We start from the raw sequence: 18,888 nt of genomic DNA on the forward strand, positions 1-18,888 counted from the left end.
AGAAGGTAAATTACAACACACCTTCTTTAGTAGGGAGAGAATACCATTGTGAAAATGTGATCAACCACAAGGAAAAGCTAAAAAAAACTGCCCCCACCTCCCATGTACATCGCAACTTGAGGACAGTTGGGGAGAACTGTAAGTATAAGGAAATATTATTGGCAAATACTAAAAAAGTCATTGTTATAACTATACATAAAAAGAATAAGGGTGGGCGCTAGGTGGTGCACGAGCAAGATGGCCGCACTGACGTGAGGCTCCTGCAGCTCGGCCCAAAAATCAGATTAATCCTGCCCACATGCACCTGTGATGGTAATAACCGTGGCAATCCAGAGTCCATCAGCAGCTGAGGCTCCGGTGCAAGTTTCAGCTCAGCGGCGTACTCCTGGATACCGCCGCAAGAACATTCCCGCCGTACGGCCACAGGCGCCTGAGCAGTCTGGAACTGCTGGTCAGCGTGCAACACTTTCAGAAGCTCACGGCTCCCTCGTGGTGCCTAGGCCTCCCGGACGGAACTCTGGGGGAGCACCCAACGCTGAAAGGAGGTGAGGCTGTGTTGCGCTACTCTCTCCCACAACACGACAAGCATGAATTACAGCATCTACCGGCGGCGGCTCCAGGGAACCCGAACTGAGCCCTAGTAGGCGCGATTGGCGATTGCAGTAAGAGGCGCAACTTATTAGAGGTGCCCGATAACCCCCCGCGGTGGAAGCAACGAAAGGCCACGCCAACATTTAATGCGCACCAAAGTGAAATTTGCAGGATTACTCCAGGGGGCCCTACCCATACATGAGGGTGTATCCGCATCTAAACGCTATCACCACATAGCATAGAAATCGAACTGCTGTCATCCCCTATTCACGTATCGGAGGAGAAGCGGGCGCATGGTGCTGGACTCCCTTTACCCACTATCGACATGACAGTTGATACCTGCCCATAACCTAACACTTTACCAATAACGGGGAGAGTGCGGGAACATCGGTTTGCATCTCCGGGGGGGCACAAACGCCTGGTGGGCCTCTCAAGATACACTCTGCCCACTGCCACAACATCAGGAGCATTGAGCCCCTGCTGAACGCCTCAAGAGACAGTATCCCATCAATCATATCTGGTCGACATAGAAGTGGATTGCATACTCGGGGCGACACTAGTAGGGGGAATATACACAATACAAGCCGCAGGCAACCAGTCAGCACAGGACCAACTTATTTAAAGACAAGCACACTCCCCCCGGTCGGGCCATTGAGTACACCTGTTAATATTGACACCGGAACAAACGCGGGGAACGCCATCACTGTGGTCTGCCCCGACAATCTATCTTGGTGCCCACAATGGGGAATCCGGACACACGACAACCACGGCTTACATTCGAGGCCAAAAGAAGTAATCGCCTGCAACAGGTGACACAATTCAAGACTCCTCCAACATGATAAATGAGGAAATGAAAACTATCCTACAAGAGGTCAGACAGGGCTTCACCACCATAGCGGAACAAGCATCCTGGGACCAGTTTCTGGCATTCCAGCCGTCCTCAACCAGGCTAGCTTGAATCCAGTGGCAAAGTGAGCAAGGGACTCACATCTGCGCATACCCTGCCAATTTAGGGCGAACAAAGCATTACAAAAGGGGATGTATTACAAGTTCAGTATGTTTTATATGTCAAACATATATACAAGGTGTATAAAGTATCATTTATATATTACAAATAGAGCAAATATGGAAGGTCTATATCAAAGAGGCTAATGTAAGTTTATACAATTTACAAAAGCTGCAGTGGGGGCATCAGCTATCAGGCACAATGATTTTATAGTCTTAATCCTCAGTATGGTTGACAGCGTTTCGACTGAATCAAAATTCTGGGGTCATCAGGATAAAGATGAAGACTGAGCACAGGAATGAAAACGTAGATATAATGATTCGTCCAGCAGCGCAATTGTACTTGGTATTCTTCATGTGGGATTGTAGTGTAAAGTTCCATACAGTAGTTCAGAACATATATTGGCAGTACATTGTGGTTCAGCAGCCCCTGGGAGTTATTTTCTAAAGTGCTGTCAGTGCTGCCAAAGATGATGAAGCTTGAGACCAATCAAAGTCCATGTTTCCCACTCAAGAATTCCAAGTGGCCCTACAATTCCTGAACTACAACACAGAACTCCCTGTTCCACTCCACAGGTCTCCCTTTATCCACTACCTCCTCATTTTTGGCTGACTTTCTCTCCCTTGCCCCTTCCTACCTTCGCATAGGCCTCTTTCCTTCTACATAGTTCTCTTTTGTTCTCTTTTCTTTCGCTTGCCCCCTTTCTTTCCTTCTCTTGCTTCTTTCCTCGTCTCTCCCTTTACCTCACTCCCTCTGTCTCCTTCTCTTTCACTCGCTCCCTCCCTTCCCCGCTCCCTCCCTCTCTCTCTGCCTGGCTCCAACACCCTCCGTCTATCGGTAGTGGCGTGTGGCGCAACTCCCTTCTTCCCTTTCTAGTGTTCTGAAGACTTTTCTTCTCTCCCGCAACCAAACGTGGCTCTGAAGCCGCGTTTTGTGTAGGGGGAAACAGGCGCTTGGTTTCCCGTCCTGTCGAATGTTTGTATCCCCAACAGCTGTTAACGAAACCAGAGATAAAGAGACCCGCGTCCCTTCTTGGCTTTCAGTGTTTCTCCATCTGCCCCCGCTTCCACCCCCCCTTCCCAGCCTACTGTGCTTTGTTCTGCTATAACACCACACCTTTCACACTGCAGGCTTAATTAAAGTGTGCCTGCAGTTTATTTAAAAACAACTAATTACCCCGTGCTACACTGCGAGTCTCCATTAACTCCTCCGAGCTAAACCACGTACGCGGCAATTACAGGCGAAAGATTACAGAGGCCGGCCTGCCACAGAACCGGCGCCATTATTAGATTACTTTTGTGGCTGCAGCTAGAGGGAGCTGGGGGAGAGCCGGGGACAGGGGAGGGAAGGGAAGAGAGGTGGGAATGCGGAAGGAGAGAGGGGAAGAGAGCCCGGGAAAGGGAAAGGAAAGGAAGAGAGTAAGGAAACGGAAGGAGAGCCGGGAAAAGGGAAGGAAGAGAAGAGAGGTGGGAGTACGGAATGAGAGAGGGCAAGAGAACTGGGGAAGCAAGAGAAGAGAGTTGGGAAACGGAAGGCGAGCGAGCGCACAGCCCCCCAGCGCTTCCTCTCTTCAGCCGGTGTCAATACCGGGTGCGGGGTGGAAGGCGATCTCCCCCAGCTTCTGGGCCGAAGACTCACCCTCGCAGGCACGGCCCCCGTCGCAGCTCCCACTGGCCTCCGCTGACGTCGAGGGTTCCCCCGGAGTCAGCCACTCACAGCGCGGCTCCCGGGGCAGATCCTGATGACGCGGCGAGGCTCCAACCAACGGCGGCGCAGCTCACGGGGACAGGCCCACAGCAGCGGCCAATCAGAGCGCGCCTCTGCCGACGAGCCTCCGAAAAGCCACCAATGCGGTCGCAGCCCCTTCGTGCCTCGGCCAAGGTGCCGAGCAGCTGCCGGTTGACCCCCGGGCGGGACGGGATACCACTATTTGTGAGGACACGGGGGGGGGGGGGGGCGGGAGAGGACGAGGGGGGCGGGCGGTAGAGGACGAGGGGGGCGGGAAAGGACACGGACGTCGGGAGGGAGGCGGGAAACGTGGGGACGGCGGGAGGAGGGACACAAGGCAGGACAGCAGCAAGCACGGCCCGGCCGGACCAGACTCGGGGGCGTTCCCGGCGTCGCGTGACGTCGCCAAAGCCAAAGAATCTCGGGAACGCCCCCGTGTCTGGTCTGGCATTGACGGACGCCTCTCTGTTCCAATGGCTAGCCTCCATTTATGGAGCTAGCCAATGAAGCAGAGGGGCGTGTTCAAGTCACCCATACTAGAAACTACAGATTTCTCTGGAGGAGGAGCCTAACGGCTCCGCCCCCCAGCGAAACCTAAAAATGACAACACTCCCTCCTTAACCCCCCCCCCCCCCCCCACACACACACAAACATACTCGAATAATTAATGAAGGGACCATTGTAGAACTCAGCCTATATGCAAGAAGCCCTTGGGCTGGAGGGGCGGTGGATAAAGAGGCCGGCCTCCCTGCGCCCCAGAAGCCCGCTATGAACCCCCAGGTTGCGTTGGCAGCCACATAAATCATGGTTGTGCTGTTATTGGGACTTTCTGTACCATGCTGCTTCCCCTGGGCCGCAGCAGCCTGGCATCAAAGGGCTGCCAGCTTACTCATTAACCCAGTTTTAAATACCAAGGCGGAACACTGTCTCCAAACGTTATCCGAAAGCATCTTCGCAGGAACCCACGCATGCGCACCACGGCTTGTAGTTTTGTCAGCGCGTTCCTTATCTTCGGGCGGATGCTATCGGCTCTTCAGAGCCTGGAAAGGTTTGATCCTGTTCCAGGCACTTGCTCGATGTTTGGTTGTAAGGATGCCAAATAATAATATACCTCGCGTGGGGGACAAGCGGTTGAAAAGTCTCGCTCTCAAAGAATGCTGCTCTGTGCATGGCTCCGTGCGTGCTCTGGGGGTTGCCGGTTAACCCAGGGCCGGCCGTTTCGGATCAGCTACCCACGTGCACGCGCTCCCGGGACCTTGCGGTGTTTCAGGAATCTGTGTTATGATCAGATAACCTCCCAAAACAAGAGCAGGCCTGCGCGTCAGCCCGCGGCCGGGCTACGCTGCCCCAGCTCACCACTGTGAGAGCGAGATTCGAGCAGCCAGGAATGGCCTTTCAGAATTGGTTAAAAGGAGGAGCAGTAAGTATTGTGAACGGCTGTGAGTTTCAATGACACTCTAGCAAAGCACAAAAGGAGTTTTAAAACCTAGCTAAAAGTTGGGGGAAAGGCTGAGGCTCCAGTTTCTGTAAGAGGGGCCACACCAGGACAAGAAAACACGTGGTCTAATGTCCTCCTCATCCACCTCTTTTGGGGCGAGGCAGAGGTTTCTCCTCCCGCGTGTGTGCCAGAAATTGGCAGCTTTTCCATTGCTCCCTACGATACAGGAAAGCCTTTATTGGCCTTGCAGCTCACTGTGCACTCGAGGGCATCTGCTTTTGTATATTTATTTATTTGGGATATTTTTTCGAGCGCGCCTGGCCTCTTACGGTAACTTCAGATATCCGGAGATTTTCTTTTTAATGAAAGCGTGACGTGGTCACTAGCAAGTTGGAAGTTACAGTCCATGTTCCAGAGTGGCTACCCCTCTCCTGCTCAGAGAGTGTTGCATTGCATTATCGCTATAGCGCCCTCGCAAGTGTTGTGGGCGCGAAGCGCTGTCTGGCACCTCATTTGGTGTCTCTCAAAGGAATGGCTGACTGCGTTGTTGGCGTGTGGGTACCATTGGCCGGCTGTGCCTTAGGAAACAATATTTAAATATGGTGCCCCTGCTAACCCGACTGACTGCTCACGTGCGCAAGGCCCAATTTTATTTAATGCATATATTTATGTTTATACAAATGCATTCGACAAGTACCTGTGCGGCCGTTGTAAAAACAAGTCAATGACGCTGTACATGTCCCCCTTCCCCAATCCAGACACAGGTTCCTAGAAACATACACACACGTGGGGGCTGAAGTGGCACCTCGTGTGGGGGTGGGGGTGTTCGCCCCAATCCTCGCCTGTGCACTGAGGCCATGTCCAGCCTGGGGTGCTGCCACCCCGTGATTCGACCCCGGAGGGGGAGGGAGCACGCGAGAGCTGTGGAGAGCACGCGGTGGGCAGGAATGCGCGCAGGCACCAGAGCAGAGATAAGGGCGCAGCGCGGCGCGGGCGCTGCGCCTCCTCTTCTAGTGCGATGGCAGCTCCCCCAGCCCGGGAGGGGGGAGGCCGGGGGCAGGGCGGGGGTCCATTGATAACCAGACAGCAGATTAATGAGCGCGGCTCAGTCCGCCCGTGTTGTGAAAGGGCTGCGAGTGATGGCGAATTTGTTTGTGTGCATGTTTTGGGGTTCGGGAGGGGGCTCTGCGCCCACCCCCGTGTTGTTGTCCGAGGAGTGACAAGGAGCAGGGACATTCAACGCTGACAGACGTGAGGCTGGGGTGAAATCGCCTCAGCCGTGTGCCCGCCGGCGCCCTTCTTCCATCAGTGTGACAACAATGGGAGGTGTGGGCTGAGGGGCGCGGACCCTCCGTCGAGGGTGGGCGTCCGGGCATGCGCCCTGCAGACCCCAGTGCCACCAGCAGTGCACTCGAGGCGGAATCCCGCCCGGTCAGGTGCTGGCACGGACTGTGCTTCCGAAGTGCAGGGTTTGGTCATTCTTGGGAGTGATGGTTCATGGATGCGCCTCGCCCTTCCAGGAGCTCAGAGCTCTCACCTCAGGTGTGTGCTGGTGTGTTATTGCTTATTCAAAGTATGTCACGCTTTGCAAGGCACGCCATTGCGCTGACCTGTAAAATATACATTGTTTGGCTCCACGTCCGGCTGGAAGCTGACGTCGAGGGTTCCCCCGGAGTCAGCCACTCACAGCGCGGCTCCCGGGGCAGATCCTGATGACGCGGCGAGGCTCCAACCAACGGCGGCGCAGCTCACGGGGACAGGCCCACAGCAGCGGCCAATCAGAGCGCGCCTCTGCCGACGAGCCTCCGAAAAGCCACCAATGCGGTCGCAGCCCCTTCGTGCCTCGGCCAAGGTGCCGAGCAGCTGCCGGTTGACCCCCAGGCGGGACGGGATACCACTATTTGTGAGGACACGGGGGGGGGGCGGGAGAGGACGAGGGGGGCGGGAAAGGACACGGACGTCGGGAGGGAGGCGGGAAACGTGGGGACGGCGGGAGGAGGGACACAAGGCAGGACAGCAGCAAGCACGGCCCGGCCGGACCAGACTCGGGGGCGTTCCCGGCGTCGCGTGACGTCGCCAAAGACAAAGAATCTCGGGAACGCCCCCGTGTCTGGTCCGGCATTGACTGACGCCTCTCTGTTCCAATGGCTAGCCTCCATTTATGGAGCTAGCCAATGAAGCAGAGGGGCGTGTTCAAGTCACCCATACTAGAAACTACAGATTTCTCTGGAGGAGGAGCCTAACGGCTCCGCCCCCCAGCGAAACCTAAAAAATGGATAGCATGTCGACACAAATGGACGCTATCGTTCATAAACTGGAGGGTCACAAAGAACGCATCAAAGACGCAGAGCGCCGTATCTCAGACACTGAAGGCACTACCTCCCAGGTTAAGACACATGTCGCACAAATGGACAAACTCCTGAAACTAATAGCGTCCAAGAACGAAGACCTAGAAGTGCAATAATATTTGAGTTTTTGGTATTCCGGGAAGCACTAACACTGGAAAAATGGAATTGATAAGATGCTACTGCCGACCATTGGCACAGAATCATTTTCGTTCCAGTTCACCGGCGAGCGTGTGCACCGCACTCTGGGACCTTGCCCGCCACCGGGGAGCACGCCTCGGCCCATCATTGCAAGATTCCGGAGTTATAGAGCCTGGGACATCACGCTTCGAGTGGCAAGAGACAAACGCCAATTGAACTTTGATGGCATCACGTTTATTATAAACCCTGACTTCACGGCGACAGTGCAGGAAGGAAGACGCAAATTTACACCCGCAAAACAAAAACTATGACAGGCCCAAATAGACTATGCATTGCAGCGCGTCTTAGGATCACTCATCAGGGCAAGGGGACCTTCTTCACCAAACCACAGCAGGTCGACAAATTCTTGAAACATTTTGAATGCACCAACAAAACATTGGTCCCTGTCCTTGCCCTACCTGTAACGCGCTTAAATTCAGCATTTAGGGGCTCCCTGAACCTTCCTTGCTCATATCCTGATACCAAAAAGAAGACAGAAATCAAGAAGAAGACGACCCGCCATGCAGCTGCTAACAACAGGACACCAATAACTGACTTGGCCCCAGCCCAACCAGCCTGTTGATCCTGGAACCTGCTCCTGCCTAAACCTGGCAACCCCGCGGACAGCAAGCTTGGGACACTGAGAGGGACCTGCCTGCCTTGACTCTCTTGAAGATTGGGTCTCCCATCAGCAGCGGCTCTGCTGCAACAACCCACCTGGTGCCTACCTGGAAGCCCCGGACCAGCCCACTCTGCACCAGCCGAGCCCGGGCAGGGCCAACCCGAACCAAGACCACGAGGACGTTCCCCCCCGGCGACTGGGACCCGAAGTCCAGTGCCCAAAGACCCTCTTTGATGAACCAGCCGATGCCTGCAGACTCAGATCCAGGGGCCACCCCAACCGCGACCAGCAGAGGGTAAGCTTTTCCGACACCCAAAGACACTCCTGCACCAGGTGCCCTACAGCCCCTTGTGCTGCCCTTTCGGGTACCTACCTGTGCTCCAAGATCCCACCTTACCTCCCGAAGTGCTGGTCGCCCCTGGAGAGTCTCAGTCCCCGAGCCGGCAGCCTTTGTTCCTTTTTGACCTTTCCCATTGGATAAAATTGAGCGCCCGACGGCTCAAAAGCACCCTGCACCCAGCCGCCCGAGTGCCGCTGGCTATGACCCCTGTGTCCTATCCTACTCTCCCTCCCCCCCTTGCCCTGAGCAAGTGACCAGGAGCCCAGCTCCCACAGCCGCGTGGCCTGCTAGCCAGCAGCCACCAACCGAAGGCCCCCCTTCCCTCATTGGATATCATTGGGCCTACCTACCTCTGCACCCGGCTGAGCGTGAACTAACTGTACTTACCTGAACCTGGGGCACCCCTGAGTCTATGCCCAGAACCTTAACGTCACCAACCAAGTACTCACCTGGAAACCGGTAATTTACTTACGTGTCATTGGATAACATTGACTCATTTTGACTCGAAAATGAAGTGTGAAGTTTTGAAACCTGAAAATATTCACATAAAATCAGCCAAATTCCGAAGTACTCACCTGTGATCAGGGGAGAAGCCAGTGCTGTACCTTTCAGCCCAGTACTGAACCGCAAAAGTAATCCCTAGCGGAGTTACTAGTCATCTGTATTTTCTCCATAGGAACCCATTTTCTGCTTTTCTATGAAATTTCTTTTAAGTGTCTACTTTTGCAAACCTGAAATATTCTTTAAAAATCACACGAAATACTGAAACGCAATTACCTTCCTGTTTTGAGTTAAGACCCAAGTGCTGGCCCTAGGAGACCAGTGCTGGGTTACAAAAATAACGCGATCGTACGTTACCTGCAACCTGAATTTTCTCCCATTGAATAACATTGTCAGATTTCCTTTGAAAAGTTTTTAAGTGTGAACTTTTAAAACAGCCATATATTTATGAAAAGTCACTACAGTAACTAAAGCGTTTTTTTCTAACCTGGTTTTAGCTGAGACCCCAGGACTGAATCTCAGATCTAGTCCTGGGACTATTAAAGTAATCTATATAGTAATCAATTGTACTTGCATAGGGAAAACCCATTGAGCTCAATACTATAGTGTGTTTTAGGATTGTGTTGCTTACTGTCAATACTGTATTAATTGTGTGCGCAAACTTTATTGCTCCTTTGCAAAGTAATTACATGAGAACTCATAACAAGAAAAGTATATTTTTATAATTGTTAGTTCTAAAATAAACCACCTATATCTGTGGATATAAAAACAATTGGCCTGGAGTTCAGTCCTTGAGTATGTCAAACCTTTTCCTGACTGAGTGTGTACAGCAAATGCTTTACACTGTCCTCTGGTACTGCCTTACTGCTCGACCAAGCTACCACTTTGGAGAGTAAGGTCAGTTCTGACTTTATCCTCTGTTATACCTCTGGGGTTAGTGGACGCTATACACACTGTACTTCATTCTAGTCCAGTATATATAGAGCCACTTTTTCACAATTTGTCAAGTGACTGAAGTAGAAGCTGGCATACCTCCATTCCTGCACCACAGAATATTAAGCCTGTTTCTCTGTAATCGTCTGTGTGCCTGTGCTGCAGCTGACCTTGGTAGCCTCTTGTGAAGACACCTGCCAATGTTCAAAACAGCCACGTGTAAGTTTCATACATCACAAACATCACTTGTAAAATTATCATTCACATCCTGAATACATGGCATAATATGACATATCAAAACTAAAACATTGATCAATTATTTTAGCTAAAAACAAGCTGGTGCAATCTAGACAACCAAGTGTTCAGCAGAGTTGTTCAGCAGAGGTGGTACCAGTCACCTTCCTGCTTTGAGAAACACTGATTCATTTATATTTCTGTTTGTGATCATATATTTAAAAATATTTATAAACCCAGGAAAGGCAGCTTGTCATTTTCCCCCCTTTTTAGGTTTTGCCTCGCCAAAAAGATGCGCTCTGCGCATCTTTTTCGCGCAGGCGAAAACCTGATGAGAACTGTAGTGTGGCTTTGGGTCGGCCCTCGTCATTCATTGGCTGGCTCCATAAATGGAGCCTAGCCATTGGATGAGGGGCCTGTCCGTCAATGCCGGACCAGACACGGGGGCGTTCCCGACATTCTTTGGCTTTTGCCGACGTCACGCGACGCCGGGAACGCCCCCGATTCTGGTCCGGCATTGCCGGCACCCGCCTTCCGTCGTCAGCGTCTCTCCTCCCCCTTTCCCGCCCCCTCCCGCTTGTTTCTTGGTGCCCGCCTTCCCGGCCGTCGAATCTGTTCCTTCGTGCTCCGTCTCTCCTCCCCCTTTCCCGCCCCCTCCCGCTTGTTTCCTCATGGCCGCCTTCCTCCTTCCCCGCCCCCGGAGCCCGGACACAGACTCAGCGCGGCGGCTGCACTCCACCCGGACCCGGCTCCTGGCCCCCTCACCCTACCGAAATGGTTACAGCAGGTTTCTGGGGCCCAACACCCCCGTCCAGCAGGTAAGAACGGCACCCCGGGAGGGAGGCGGGGAAGAGACTCGACCCCACAAAACAAAAAAACCCTGTTTATTTATATGTAGCGTGAACGAAGCAGATCAGAAGTCAAATGATGCATTCTCTGATTTTAAACTCAATGGATTCTTCTCCGAACAAGCATCTTCTAAACCGTCCACGGCGAGGTTGAAAACCAGAGTTCCTGCTTGAGGCACGCACGGGAGGGAGGCTCGTGCGTTGCCTCTTAACGGATTGTTTTGGATAACAGCCCCTGACAGCACAGCGCTAATTCCTTCTGCTTTAAACGGGCGCTTTAGCTGGGCTGACATTTTATGCCATCTCGGGAGATTCCATTTGACATTTTAAAGGGCTTCCAAGCATTTTATAATACCCTAAAATCTGGTTTTCATAAACCATTCTGCAGAAATTGTTAACATAAGGAATCGCCTTTTTACTGTTTTGGCCCCAGAACAGCCTGATAGGGGGACATCTTTTTCCGATTAAATGTACAGTAGTTCGACCGCAATGTGCAAATTCACTGCAGATCTGGCGGAGGTGACAGACAGTGCAGCTCGGCGCGAGCGCTTTGCTGTTTTACTGCGCTTAGAAGCAGGAGCGGCAGATCTGACGAGAGTAATGGCCGGGGCTTTGCCGAGCGGCTCCCACCAGCTTTTCACCTTCACTCCCCTCCGATGGAGATGCGCGCCCGGCGCTTCTTTCCCTGACAGACGTGCCACAGAGGTCTTCTTTGATTTGGGAAAGGACAGTCGTTTGAAGCCGGCGGGGTGCACTCTGCTGGCGGATGTGCGCTCAGTGGCTGCAGCCAGCCCTCCTGCCAGGGTTCGAGTTTGTGCGTCTGACAGAAAATTGCAGTTTCTTTCCTTCATCACTCTGGTCTCCGTTGTTCCCACCCCCTCTCCTGCTCGCAGCGTCTCCCGTCCCCGTTGATGGCCGCGCAGGTGGCCTCGGCCGCAGCCCCCCCTTCAGGCCTCGGCAGTCCCCCGGAGCTCCCCCGGAGCCTATCAGCCTGGTGGTTATGGTGCGCCCTACCGAGAGCCCCCAGAATCTTACTACCCCGCATACCCTCCCTATCCAGGCCGGGCCTACCCGCCCTACCCTCGCGCTAAGCCCTACCCTGGAGGCCCCCAGCTCTTCCTAGGGGGCTCTCCCACCGCCACCCCGACTCTGAACCAGTTGCTGACCGCGCCCGCCCGCGCTTACCCCGGCTACCCTCCCGAAGGTCCTGACGGAGCCCCGGCCCCGCAATATGGAGGTCCACCTGGAGCTGGAGGCTGGGGGGCCGCACAGCAGAGAGGACACCATGGACCTGCCAGTCCCGGCAGCAACGGGCAGCCCTTGCCCAGGACTCCGCAGGTAAGAGAACTGGAAAGTGGGGCAAAACATGCGATTTATAGAGCCCTGTGCTTCCAAGGGAAGGTATGGTTGGCAAGAGGAACGGGGGTGGGAGGTGGTATGGAACAATGGGACGAAGCATTTTATAGTTATTTTTTTTTATGTAAAATAAGAAGTTACAAGATAAAAGCTCCTTGCAATACGGAATTTTTTCCAAACAAAAGTTGTCCTGGCCGCGTTGTCCGACCTCGCTGTTGCTGCTCGCAGCTGGGCGGAAGTGCGTCGGGTTGCAGCGGGTTTTTCGGATGCTGCAGCGCTTTGTAGCTCTGCTCGGATAGAGCGGCGGCTGTTCTCTCCCTGAGCATTGGCAGGTGGAGCAATTTTTGCCAAGGTTATGGATCGGTATCTGCTGTTCCTCACTTGGGAGAGTAGACCAGAGCCCAGGATTGCCACCAGTGGAGGTCTGTTTTGGAAATGTTTTTTTATACTGCATGAACACGTTCGATAAAATACGCTCATTCTCCTCGTGTGATGTAGGTCAATGTCCTCTCTCTTTTGGTCTTCCTGTCTTTGAGATCACTGAACGAAAAATTCACTTGCTGTTCTCCCCAATCTAAGGGAAGGCAGGGCACTCCGTTCTTATATTAGTATCATGGGCTTCCCAGGAGTTAACTAACTATACGAGCAGTTCTTTGTCCATCTTTGTGTATTTGCTGCTGTATGTGTATTCTGTTGCAGTGTCTCTATGTGCCTGTCCTTTTATTTGTATGACTGTCGCAATGTGTCTCTATGTGCCAGTTTGTGGATTGTGCCTGCTTGATTTTATATTTCTGTGTCCGTTTGTTGGCGTTTCTCTGTGCCTGTCTTTCCTTGACTTTGTGCCTTTCCCCAGTGTGTGTCTGCCTCTTCGTGTTTTTGTGTGCCTGTCCGATCGCGTGTCTCTGTGCCGTTTTCTGTCGGTACCTGACATGAAGTATTTCCCTGAGCCCAAGGTTGTGCTTGGCGATGTGCGGGTTGGCCTGTTGTCCGTTTACCAGGATACTTATTTTACCTATCTTATAATGTGCGCAAGAATTTATGTATATATTGTGTGCGGCAATTTTGGGTCTATCGTGTGAACGAGTTGTGGTGTACTCGGGTCTACTGATCTTGTTTGTCGCTTCTTGTCTGGCTACATGTGTCATTTAATTTCTTCATATATTCTTGCGAGCATGTTGGGCTGCATTGTTCCTTATGCTGTGTGCACAAACCATGCTTCCAGGTGTTTGTGAGGTTGTCTTTCTGTCTGAGTGTAACTGACTCTGTTGTGGACTGTGGTATGCATGCGAGTCTGTCTCTGTATTAGTTGAAGCTTGTTGTTTTAGATTTTGATTCCTGAATGCGACACAAGTACACGGATCTCAGCGGGCTGAGTTCTGAGATTTCCCAGTTGATAACTAGTGATTGTGGAACGGTGAAACCAGCTATTACCAGCGAGTTTGGGTGAACTGTTTGGTAAGTAGCGCTCAGGACTTTAGGGATACCCGGGGAAAATGAAATAATGATTACCCCTTTAGGGAACCTGGGTTTGCCATCCTGGCTTTGACGAATGTGCGGTTCTGATTCGAGGCACATGTTTGTTTTTATCTGTCCCTCTTACAGAATTTGTCCCCATGTGACTCTCCTTCATGAGTTTGACAACTCACCGTTGCCTTTGAGTCATGCCCTAAACCCAGGAAGCTGATACAGTGAGTGCAGATAGTGCTTACTCTGTGAGAAGAGGTGCCGAGCCTCTGAATACTGTTTTTGAGAACCGAAGGGCTAGTTGGGGTTATGTGCCTTAGCTCCTGACATCTTCCTTAACCTGGTTCACGTTGTTGTATGTGATCCCCTGTCACATAATTCGTTGCTCCACTGTCACATAATTCTTTGCTCCCCTGTGATGCTGTGTGTGTGTGTGATGCTGTGTGTGTGTGTGTGATGCTGTGTGTGTGATGCTGTGTGTGTGATGCTGTGTGTGTGTGTGTGATGCTGTGTGTGTGTGTGATGCTGTGTGTGTGTGTGTGTGTGATGCTGTGTGTGTGTGTGATGCTGTGTGTGTGTGTGTGATGCTGTGTGTGTGATGCTGTGTGTGATGCTGTGTGTGATGCTGTGTGTGATGCTGTGTGTGATGCTGTGTGTGATGCTGTGTGTGATGCTGTGTGTGATGCTGTGTGTGTGTGATGCTGTGTGTGTGTGATGCTGTGTGTGTGTGATGCTGTGTGTGTGTGTGATGCTGTGTGTGTGTGTGATGCTGTGTGTGTGTGATGTTGTGTGTGTGTTGTGTGTTGCTGTGTGTGTGTGTGTGTGTGTGATGCTATGTGTGTGTGTGATGCTGTGTGTGTGTGTGTGATGCTGTGTGTGTGTTGCGGTGTGTGTGTGTGATGCTGTGTGTGTGTGTGATGCTGTGTGTGTGTGTGATGCTGTGTGTGTGTGTGATGCTGTGTGTGTGTGATGTGTGTGTGATGTGTGTGTGTGTGTGTGTGTTGCTGTGTGTGTGTGTGTGATGCTGTGTGTGTGTGTGTGATTGTGTGTGTGTGTGTGATGCTGTTTGTGTGTAGGGCTGTGTGTGTGTGGGGGTGGGCTCTGTGTGTGGCTCTGTGTGCGTGTGGCTGTGTGTGTGTGTGTGTGTGTGTGTGTGTGGGGGTGTGGGTGCAAATGCAATAGGTCTCGCATTTGCAAAAGATTAAGCTATTGGCATTGTAAATGACCATGCCATTTATTTATCTGTTTTCAAAACTAACACATAAATAAACAATTTGTCATTTAAAGTGCCAATAGCTCTAACTTTGTCAAAGGCAAAACCGTTGCATTGTACTTGGTATCGAATCCAACAGCGGCCATGATGCTATGGAAAGAAAGGACAAAGCATATTGACCCACTGTTGACACTATGGAAAGAATGGAGGAAGTATCAAAAAAGACAGGTGGAGCATAAGAACCGAGCTAGGGGATGCTCATCCATGAAAAAGGAGACTGCTGTTCTTTCCATGCCCTCAGAAAGTTCTCTTTAGGCCACAGCCCCCTAGATTTGAAATGGCTTGCTACCTAACATTTTCAGAACAAAGAAAGGGGTGTGGCAGTTATTTTGATGAGGAGAAAAGATAATGGGCCAGAAGGTGTGTGTGTGGGGGGGCTCTGTGTGGGTGTGTGTGGGGGGCTTTGTGTGGCTGTGTGTGGGGGGGCTCTGTGTGGGTGTGTGTGTGGGGGGGGTTTGTGTGTGTTGGGGGGGCTCTCTGTGGGTGTTGGTGTGTGTCATTTGCGAGAGATAAAGCTAGTGGCATTGTAAATGACAATGCCATTTATTTATGTTAAAAAAAAACATAAATAAAAATGTCAAGAGCAATGCCAATCGCTCTAACTTTAACAAAGGCAAAACCATTGCATTGTAAATGCTTGTTGGCAGTTTGGAGTGGCTTCCAGACTCGGCTTTCTCTACCTGGAGGAGGCTTTGAACACAACTGTCCAGACAAACAGGGTTCCCTGTAGATAACCTTCCTCCTGGCACTGAGTAGACCTTCTCCACGCAGTGCCAGCCTGTCCTCGTGGTTACTGTGCATGTCCTATTAGAGGCAGATAGTTTTGTGAAGGAGAGAATTGAGTTTTAAACCCGAACACTGCATCTAATCTCTATTTATTAAAATAGGGCGTAAACTAGGCCAATATCAAGTCCGGGAACAAGTAAAAATATAATAGCTACTATAATTCAAGGTTGGACTTCATTTTCTACCAGTCAGTCGACTCTAAATTGGACATTTGTTGAGTAAACAGCATTTACCTCAGAGGATACAAAGCAGAGCTGTTTACTGGAAATTATTTTCTAAGTCCGAGAGGAAGGACATGTTCAGTTCTGAGTCCGATTAGCTGCATTTCTTCAACTCATTTATTAGACTCTCCCATACTTGGCTACCTCAGTGTTAAGTTTTAGCAATCAAGAAATTATGTTTACAATCGGGTAATACTTCTTCCCTGTTAATGACTATTTTCACTTTGCATTTCAGGATCAAAGCTAAACAACATCAACGTGGTGTACACGCCCTGGGCCAATTTGAAGAAAACTGGGGACATGGATGTGGGTCAGATTGGCTTTTTCAAACAGAAAGATGTGAGTGTCTCGTAATGGGGAGTGACCATTGGTATTGCTCAGAAATTAGATTGCTTAAAGTTTAGCACTAGACACTGTGATGGAGAATGGACATAAAGAGACTTTTTTAAACTGTATGTTACTTAAGGAGTGCGGGTTGATGTCCCATACAGCCAAAGAGGGCACATTTGTGGAATACAGGTTCTAGTTTCTCAAATGCAAAATCTAAGGTTGGGTTCTGCCACTACTATGGATCCACATTAAGAACAAAACATTAGTCTTATTACATTTTGTTTTGTAAAGCGGTAATATGTTATTAGTCACATCAATTGAAAAGAGAATTTTATTTCCATTTGTTGTAAGCACTGCCATAAGAACGCGCATTGTCATGAAGAGGAAAGTATGACTTGTAGCTAGCAACCTACAGATGACTGATGGAAGTAACAATCTGACACCAGGGAAAGAAAAGTACCATATAATCATATAGCCTTATAGTCCGCCGTAGCGGGCTATACCGGCTATTAAAGGCCCGCTGAATCTTTAAAGACCCGAGCCGAAGGCGAGGGACTTTTCCGAGACAGCGGGACTTTAACCGCATCGCTGCTGCGGTTATTTTTGCGCTGTGCGGCTGTTTTCAAATAACGCGATACATGACGAGCTCAGCTCGTCATCCGCACACGTCACCCGTGGCTGATGACGAGCTGAGCTCGTCATCAGCATCGAAGGGGTTAATTGCCGGTATAGCCCTGCTAAGAAGGGCTAAAAGGCTATTAGAACATTCTGCCACTAGAGGGCAGAATGTTCTAACAAATTAAACAAAGGATTCTCGAAGATCGAGAGGATATAAATCCCCTCGAGCTTCGAGAAGTCTTTGTAGAACATTTAAATGTTGCTATGCGGGCCTTTACCGGCCCGTAGAAGCAGGGAGCACTCCATTGTCTGCAATGGAGCTCCCAACATTCCAATGTTCTAATTTAGCATAAAACTAAAAAAGCACTGGAATCCCTACTTAGATCTCTCCATTGGCTGCCTATTCGTGAGAGGATAAAGTTTAAAACCCTGTGTATTGCCCATAAATCCCTACAAGGCAAGGGACCATCCATCCTTAAGAACTTAGTGTCTCCTTACAAAGCCAACAGACCCCTTTGCTCCGATTGTGAATGTTTGACCAGAATTCCCAGAGTAAGATGGGCGCGCACTGGAGGTCGTCTATTTTCTGTTAACGCAGCAACCCTGTGGAACTCTCTTCTGCTGATTATGCGAGCTGAACCACGCCATCTGTGGTTTCGGAAGCTCCTCAAAACTTTCCTCTTTCCCAAGGACCCCTAACTTAGCATTTTCTACTCAGTAGCCTCTGCTCTACAGCGCTGGGACGCCTCCGGGTAACCACGCGCTCTATAAATCTGCTTCACTCACTCACCTAGCTGCTGGGCCTACTGTATGTTGATTAAAACGTTCAGTGAATTAACTCTATAACATTGTTTGCCTTTATATTTATCGGACATAATAATTTATCAGAATGATAGTTTAAATCTGGTTATAAGGAATTAAGTTCTTCGTTAGTATCTCATACTTCCTATAATGCAATTTCATCTCCAGGGATGTAGCATTTACTAACGTGCAGCATATAATTCAGGAATCTAGCGACTAGTTTGAGACTTGAAAGTTGTAGCATATTAAGGTTGAACCATTTAGGGAGTATGGTTAGTTCGAAATTGTTAACAGAGCATTTTACATTTTATTTGGACATACCTTATTTAAAAAGATTTGACACCCGTTTTTTTCTGTAAAATTAACCCGGCCATACCCTTGACCTTGTAAATCGAATTGAAAGTAATGCAACTGAGTGCAAGTACTGTTCTAGCCGGCACCACAGGCAACTTTGAGAAATGTTAAATTGTAATAATAGACAAAGTTTGAATTTTGACAGGTTGAATTTTGTTAGATTAAACATTTCAAACATTTTGCCCTGCTTCGTCAAATCAGTACTAGAAGAGTAATCTGTGCCTTTCTTACAAGAGAAGTACTGTAGGCATGACTGAGCCAGAATTCAAAATAGTGGATCTGTGGGTTCATCCTGGTATGAAATGAATTTTGCGTCTCCACCTTGTTCAATTCATTATTTGGTCCCTGCTTTACTGTTCCATTACTCTCGATTGGATATGATTATGATCTGAGGTCTTGGCATTGTGGATGCTCCTGTTCATGGACAGGTTTCACATCTGCTTCGGGGTTTATTTCTGTTCAATTTAGTGCAGTTTTTCAGTTTGTATCTGTTTTTGTGGCAGTAGGGTTTTGTTTTTAATTAGCATCAGTATGGATCTGGTGTTTTAGGCATTTTCCTATTGATTAGTCTAGCAGTGCCTCTGTAAAAATGATGCAGAGGGTGATGAGTTGTTGCTCATTTCTTGACCAGGTGTATGGGGTGCATCTGGCTGCTAATCACAGAATTATATGTGTAATTTGATTGCAACTGAGTGCAAGTACTGTTCTAGTTGGCACCATAGGCAACTTGGAAATGTTAAATTGTAATAATAGTCAAAGTTTGAATTTTCACAATTTTTTTCACAGGCTAAATTTTGTTAGATTAAACATTTCAAACTTTTTGCCCTGTATCATCAATCAGTACTAGAAGAGTAATCTGTGCCTTTGTTACAAGAGGAGTACTCCTGTAGGCATTACTGAGCCGGAATTCAAAATAGTG

The 18,888-nt window shown here is 50.0% G+C and overlaps 1 protein-coding gene across 1 annotated transcript in view; it reads left to right on the forward strand.

Annotated features, from left to right (window-relative positions):
* The window catches only part of CCDC25 (coiled-coil domain containing 25), a 193,863-nt gene that overhangs the window by 69,111 nt on the left and 105,864 nt on the right, over positions 1–18,888 (forward strand). Inside the window, exon 6 of the mRNA XM_086928051.1 lies at positions 16,102–16,205. Coding sequence (XP_086784177.1) covers positions 16,102–16,205 — 104 coding nt within the window. The remainder of the gene's footprint in view (positions 1–16,101; positions 16,206–18,888) is intronic.

This window comes from Lissotriton vulgaris, chromosome 6 (assembly GCF_964263255.1).
Source record: "Lissotriton vulgaris chromosome 6, aLisVul1.2, whole genome shotgun sequence".
Classification (NCBI taxonomy): Eukaryota; Metazoa; Chordata; class Amphibia; order Caudata; family Salamandridae; genus Lissotriton; species Lissotriton vulgaris.